The sequence below is a fragment of the Phaethon lepturus genome, unplaced genomic scaffold, assembly GCF_000687285.1.
Source record: "Phaethon lepturus isolate BGI_N335 unplaced genomic scaffold, ASM68728v1 scaffold258, whole genome shotgun sequence".
Taxonomy (NCBI): Eukaryota; Metazoa; Chordata; class Aves; order Phaethontiformes; family Phaethontidae; genus Phaethon; species Phaethon lepturus.
The window spans coordinates 31,863-39,235 of NW_010555266.1; the positions used below are offsets into that span (position 1 = coordinate 31,863).

The 7,373-nt window shown below is 50.8% G+C and overlaps 1 protein-coding gene across 2 annotated transcripts in view; it reads right to left on the minus strand.

The window, feature by feature from the left end:
• Positions 1–7,151, minus strand: part of MAPK4 (mitogen-activated protein kinase 4) — a 21,303-nt gene extending 14,152 nt beyond the window's left edge. For both annotated transcript variants that reach the window (XM_010292085.1, XM_010292084.1), the window contains exon 1: positions 6,606–7,151. In XM_010292085.1, coding sequence (XP_010290387.1) covers positions 6,606–7,151 — 546 coding nt within the window. The remainder of the gene's footprint in view (positions 1–6,605) is intronic.
• Between the last annotated feature and the right edge of the window lie 222 nt (positions 7,152–7,373).

Consider the following 7,373-nt stretch of genomic DNA (forward strand, 5'->3'; position numbering starts at 1 on the left):
GCTCCTCGGCCGGGCAGCACGGCACCCCAGTCCTCAGTGGCTTATCCAGCCCCAACACCTATGTCTGCTCTGCCTTTCACAGTGGCTAAAACATGGGCTAGATTTTTTTTTTTAAATATAAAATACGTATTTGATTTTACCTGCAATGCCAAGACTTACACAAGGGCAGCAGCTGTGGCAGGATGGAGAGCCCGAGCACTTCCAGCCATCACACATGCAAGGCATGGGCTTTAGCACAAGAATTTCCCCATTCGTGTAGATTCACCCAGACAGAAGGACCAAGAGCAGAAGCATATTAATCAGTTCTAACTAAGATGGAACATATAACCTTTATGATTCCATGATCTTCATGACAATATTCTGTGGATTCAGCACAGCCCTTTCTGAACTGAAGAACCACTGGAATCTCTTTAAAAAACAATATAACAGAGTCAATTTAAAACCAAAAGTAGTTTCAAGTCCAAGGCTTGCTCTCAAGCCCTCCCATGCTATTTTTTTTTTGCAATTTTCAAGTATCATTTGCCTGCTTCTCCTCTGCTCCTGTGGCACGTGCAGGAACGGCTCAAGCAGCCTATAAAGGTGATGAATTCACTACAGGTAGGATAAGCATCAAGTCGTATCAAACCACACAGCAAGGAAACAGAAAAGCAAAGACAAACGAATGCTTTTCCTGATCTCTACAAAACACGGATTTCGGGTGTTGCTTGCAACACAGAAGGAGAGACAGGCATGCGTGGGTGCTGCTGCATCCCAGTGTCACACTGGTCACTGCATGCTGGACCGGCTGCATCCCGAGCGCGCCGAGGGAAGCTGTCACGGCACGGCACCACGTGGGGAGTGCACCAAGACCCACCAGTGCTCCGAAACAACCGTCACCCAAACCCAGAGCTCCTCCTTGGTGCTGAAGGGACCAAGGGCACGTCTCCTCGAGGTGGATGCTGAAATTCAGGATCCCACCTACTGCAAACCAAGCACCCCCTAACGCTGCAGCCCAAAGCTTCTCCTGAGAGTACTTCACACCCAAATCCATAGCCCTGCACTCAGAAAGCCTCAGAGGTGCAGACCAGGCACCCCTGAAGTGGAAATCCAGCAGGATCCATCCACAGCCCGTGTATCCATGCCTCCATCCACAGCCAGGAACGGGATTTCTGCTGCTGCAGCCGCAGGAGCCGGGTCGGCTCCTGGTGCAGATGGCTGCAGTGCCAAGGGGGAGCGACTCAAAATAGCTACAACCCCAAGCTTTTGGAATAATCCTGGCACAGCAGCAGGCTGCTGCCTCTTCACAGCACAGTTTTTAACCTTATTTTCTAAAAGGCAGACAGGGCAGTTCTAGGAGGGGCTGAGAAAGATGCCAGATTTGCAGTAACCTTGCTCCATAATAAAATAATAAAAATGTTGTTGTGTGTGGCTCCAGCAACGTGACGTGTGTTCTCATCGTTTTGGGATGACAGAACGCATTTATTTCAGGACCGCAGACTATGACGTGCTTCATCAGAGGACAGAGTAGGAGAATAACTGAGTCGGGGTGACAGTGGGGTGTCAGCGCTGGCTGCATGGGGCCACGGGCAGCTGCCCCAGTGTTGAATGCAGAGGGTAGTCCCCTCCAGCGGAGCAACATCCCATGTCCTCATCTCCTTTGAAGACCTCTTTGTGATGACCCACCTGGGAATTTTATTATTTTACTGGATGAACTGGAAACTATTATGTTTGCACTGATCAGCAAGTACAAAACAAAGGGAGGGCTTCAAAGGTTTTTAAGATGTTCTGGAAACTATTTACCATGAGATCTCTCCTTAAAAGGGCTGCTGCACCCTCCTTAGCATGGAATTTCTGCCAATTAATTCCGTAATTAACATAGACAATGGGCGAAGGGAGAGAGGGTCCCCTGGTAGCTCCATGCAGATGCCTCCAAGCACTTTGGGGCACCAGGCAGAGCCCCCAGACCCCCAGAAGAGGTAACCTGACTATCCTGTACAACATGGGCAGGCTAAGGAGCACCCCACTTTGCTGTCTCGTCACCCGAGTTAAGAGATTCAAGCAAGTCTCCATATCCTCATACAACAGGCATTTCTGTTGTCTTCTCCGCTGGGTTTATCCCAAATTTTAATGCTTGACTTTGCTATCTCCCTGCTCTCCCATCCCTCCTGCCCAGTACGAGCTGAGGGTGCTCAAGGGAGGACAGCATCTCACTTTTACACCCCCTTCCTCCCCAAACTTGGTGCAGTTCACATCTGGACTCTCACTTGGAGCCAAAGATATTTATTAGGGCATAAGAGTGGGGATGGACGGATAGATGGGCAGCTACACCCACTCAGGCAGCCTCTGAAGAAATGCAGGCAGGGACTGGACCATGGGGGGAAGGCAGCGAGGTGTGGGGCAGGCAGGACGCCGGGCATTGCAGAGCGCTCCGATGGTGAAGGCGAGATGCTTGCATTCAATAAGGAGGTGGTTTATGAAAATGGAAATGCTCAGCTTTGACTCTTTTACATAAAAATAAGGAGCTCATGGAGGCTGGAGCTGGCCCTTATCTTCATCTCCAGCACTCCTCAGCTCACATTTTGGGCGCTGAGTCGCACAGCAAAGCGTTCAGACCACAAACAGCGGCGACCGGGGAAAAAGGGATTAATGTGGAGAAGTTCTAGAGGGATAATCATCAGGATTAGTGACTCCCAGGGATAAAGAGAGTAGGAAGAAGGAAGAGAAAGGAGCCTGCACAGCTGGATGACGAGAGCATCGAGGAAGCGACAGGGTGACAGAGAGAGGGGGCACACAGAATCATCTCCCAAGGGTCCTCTCCTGCTAGACCTGACATTCTGTGCCCTGAAGAGGTGTTTGCAAGTATGTAAGCACCCAGGGAGCTTAGAAGTGTGTTTACCTGAGGCAGGGCTAAAGTTAAAGCTGTCAAGTCTAAGCAGCCCGTGAAGGTGCAGACCCAGGTCTGGACGTGACCTTGGCAGCTTGAAGTTCATCTCATTTGCTCCTGGGAAGTTTCAAACAAACAGATATCCCCATGCTGCTCTTACCACATGGAGAAAGGGATTTGAGCAGCACACACCACCCAAATGGTGGGAGAAACACAGGCGAAGCTGCTCTGCTTCAAAGATGGTGAAGGCCAGCACCCCGCTGTGGTCCAGGGCATCTCTCAGAGTTGGAGAGCTCTCCCTTTCCCACCAAATTCTCTTAATTAAACGGTTGCCTGCTGCAAGCCATGTAAACAAAACACATTGCCAAGTAAGGGCTATTATTTAGACAGTATATGTATTTCTAAACTGTGTTTAAAATTCGGCTCACACACCACTGTAGTTATTATTTTCCATTTTAACACTTAGCAGGATGGTTTGGGATTTGAGAAACATCGGGTCAGAAGAGCTGTAACCTTTTAGGTGGATGACAACACACAACCTGGAATTTTTCATGTTAGCAGATCCCAGCCATCAGTCTAAGCATATTCCAGATACAAAACATCATGAGGGGAAAAAAAATAAATCCAAGTGCTTAAGACAACCCTGCCTCAGTGCACAGGTTTGCAAGAAAACGTTATGCTAGAGGTGTAGCTCTGCACTGCCTTCGAGGTTTGGAGCTACTGGGTCTTTAGAGCAATTAATTACTCAGGGAGCAGGATTTCTTCTGCTTTTGGGGCAGCTCTGCATTAGCACCTGCTGGCAGCACCAAAATTCAGGGCATAAGGATCCCTGTTCTGCTCAATGCCGGTCAGCAGCAGGATGGAGGCTCAACAGCTTCGGACACGGTGATGCTCCAGTCCCCTGATGCTTTCTGTGAGAGCAGAGCGCTTATAAATCCGTATGAGTCCTTGAGGAAAGCGGAGGTTGAAAGAGAAATACAGAGAGGAATTGATTTTTCTGAGCCAGCTGAGAAGAGCTGGAAATCAAAGGTGGGACTGACCCAAGCCCCATCTCAGCCCTCCTATCATACCTCTCTGCCTTTGCAGTGTCTGTCACCCGGCTTCGGCAAACACAGCTCCCCAGCACCAGGATTTACAAATAACTGACATTATTTGTGGTGCTGGATGCTCACCGCAGCACTGCTATTTTCAGCTCTGCTCTGGAGTGGTACCCGGGTCTCTGCACAGTGGGGCTCTGCTGGTTTTTTGCACTGATGCTCCAGCCTCCCAGCCCTGGGAAGAATCGGAGGATGCTCGTGCAAGGGCATCTTGCAAAGTTACATCCCACCACAAAGCCGCAGCCCTCGACAGCTCTTTCCCACTGCACTGCCTGTTATTAAGACGATGGAGAATTGCTTAGAAATAACAGTAATTCTGCAGCAAACATAGATAGACAACTCCTACCCTGATCCTGCAGTCTCTGACAAGATGATGCTCCTTAAAATCAGTGACTTTCTGCATTCATGTACCACTACCTTGTTTGCAGGGGTTTTCTCTGGGAGTTACCCTTGGGAAAAGCCTCTGAATGCACCTGACTTTCAAAAAAAACCCACACTGAAAAAGCCAGGAGTCTCCTCCTGAGCTGGGTAATAACCAACTGGTGAGGAAGGCAGCGCGGGACGGGGAGGCAGCAGTAACAAGGACCCCGCGCTCACTCCCGGATGTCCCTTGCAACCTTCTTCCTTTCCCTCAGGCTTTCTTTCTCCCCAAACCCCAGACTAGAAACCAGAACAGATCAGGGCTCAGCTTCAGGATCACGACATCATCTTTTCAACATCCTCTTCCCTCTCCCCTTCCCTGCCTCCCTGAGCAAAGCAACGGCACCCAAATCAGAGCTGTGCTGGGCAGAAACCCACGGGTAAATCAAAGCACATTTAAAACTTGGCACAGGCGCGACAGCGGGTCCATGGGGGACACTGAACTCGTCCACACAAACGTCCAGCTCAAGAAAACAGATTTTATCTTATCTTACAACACCAAATAGTAACTTTAACCAGAAACCAGCTGCAGACTGCATCACGTCTACTGGTGCAGACCACACAGTACTTTGGTTTCGCTCGGGACCACGTGGGTCTGTGAGCTGATGAAGCCTCCACTGCACCCCTCCACTGCTCCAAACCTCCAGCCTGGATGGCAACCTGCGTTAAACATCTGCAACTCCCTCCAAACTCCATTAGCATCAGGACTGCGTGTTACAGAGACTTCTCACCCATTTTCCTCACCTCCCTCCCACACTGCCTGCCCGCTGTAACCACAGCCACTTGCTCCCACGTTAGCTGCTCCACCAGCAACGCCACCGTGAGCTGCTTCCAGCTCCAACCTCCCTTTCTCGAGGGCAAGAGAATGCCTGGAGGTGGCCATGGGATGCCAGGTCCCTCTCCATCCCCCTGTCCCAAGACAGACCAACACATCCAGGGCTACCCCATTGGCAGGGTTTTGCTGCAGGAGACTGCCGCACCGAATTAAGTGTACTAGAAGGAAAATGCAGGTCTTTTAATAGCTGCATTTTCGCTTGAGTACGGAACTGTTTTCAGTATCTTCAATTACTTTGTCAGGGTTTGGCAGCTGCTGGGGAATGCAATTCTTCACGGAGGAGCCCACAGCCCACTGCACACTAATGGCTTGTTAGAAAGTGTCAGTTCTGGGGAGTTTCAGCCCTCCTTGGGCTGACAGAGAGAAGTTGGTGATAGCAGCAGGAGAGGAAAACAGTCAGTCCCAAAGATCCCCCCAAGGAGGGGACGGATTTCAGATACTCAAGGGCAGGTATTTTGCTTCATTCCTCCTTTCCCTCCTTCTCCATCCCAGACTGACTGCCGCAAGAAGGCGTGCGTGGACCAACGGATGGGATTGCAGGGGATGCCCAGTCTGGAGGGCCTGGAGGGCTCTGGGCATCCCCTGCCCCGAGCAGGGCCGCGGTGGGGCACGGCAGGCTGCCCTGGGCTGCACTCGGCCATTCGCAATTATTATTACATTATAATACAGCATGGAAGTACCAAAGAGCAAAAACTTTTATACATTATTTGTATCTTGACCTCAAATGAAAGAATATGACTGTATCTCAGAGACCCATCCCTCTTTACCTACAATTAAATAACCGTAATTCAGACAGAGATGGGTTTTTAAGAGGCAGGTTGGCACAGAAGTGAGGACAAAAGGCAAGCAGAGAGGCTGCGGACGAGCCAGGTACCCTTTCCACATGCTTCCACTGTGGGGATGAACAGCAGCTCATTATAAAAGCAGCAAAGCAAGAAACACAGAGTTTAGTCACTTAAGTAAATAGAACAAATGCACGCCTCCCCACAGTCCATTGCTGAGATGGAATAAAATACATAAGTATATATTTGATATATATGATACAATGCAATGAAAGACACCTGAATGGCACTTGAACCCTTCCTGTGCCCTGCCTGCTGCTTTGCAGTGCTGGAGAGCCCTGGGGCGTGCTCGGCAGAACTCAGCCCGTGGGCTATCCCCAAGAAACACGTCCTGGTTTGGGGCACGGAGGGCAACCACCACCAGGGACCGCCCCACCAGTGACGACTCCAGCAGGGCTTACAGTTGCCCAAACAGGCTCAAGGACCAGCTTCTCCTGAGGAGATCCACCACAGTCCGACCATTTCACCCTACACGCCTTCAACGCCTCCCTGTGCCGGCCGGCAGCTCACCGAGACAGCACCGGCCTCAGCAATTTGGCATTGCCTACCTTGTGTGAGTAATGCTGATCCACGATTCTGGCCAGCCCGAAGTCACCGATCTTCAGCACCAGGTCCTCCGTGCTGATGAAAATATTGGCTGGCTTGAGGTCGCGGTGGAGGACGTTGGCTGAGTGGATGTACTTCAGCCCCCGCAGCAGCTGGTACATGAAGAGTTTGGTGTGCTCCTCAGCGAGCTTCCCTTGCTCTAGCAGCCGTGCCAGGTCCGTCTCCATGTACTCCTGGACAATGTACACCATGTTAAACTTGAAAAAATCCCCACGCAGGTTGGTCCCCTTTGGCCCCAAAACCTCGTACACCTTCACGATGTTATCGTGGTCCAGGCGGCGGATGATTTTGATCTCCCGGAAAGCGTGCTTCATGCTCTGTGCATCGCCGATGGTGATCTTCTTCACTGCCACTTTGCGGCAGCTCTTGCTGTCGAGGGCTGACAGCACCAGCCCGTTGGCCCCGAAGCCCAAGGGGCGAAAATTAATGAAGCGACAGCCCAGGTCGTACCCATACATGCTGGCGATACAGTCGCACTTCTCTGCCATCGCGGGCTCTGTCCTCTTTCCGCTTTTTCCTCTTCGTCACTTGAAAAACCGGGAGAGTCGAAGGGCTTCCAGATCACAAACGTGGTTTGAAATCAAGCGCCTCATTATTACTTACAGATGCTTGGGGGGGTCTCGCTCTGAGCCCATCGCTTCAAGATGACATGCAGATGCAGTAAAAAAAGATGCAAGCACACACACAAATAAAACGTTTTAAACTGGGTG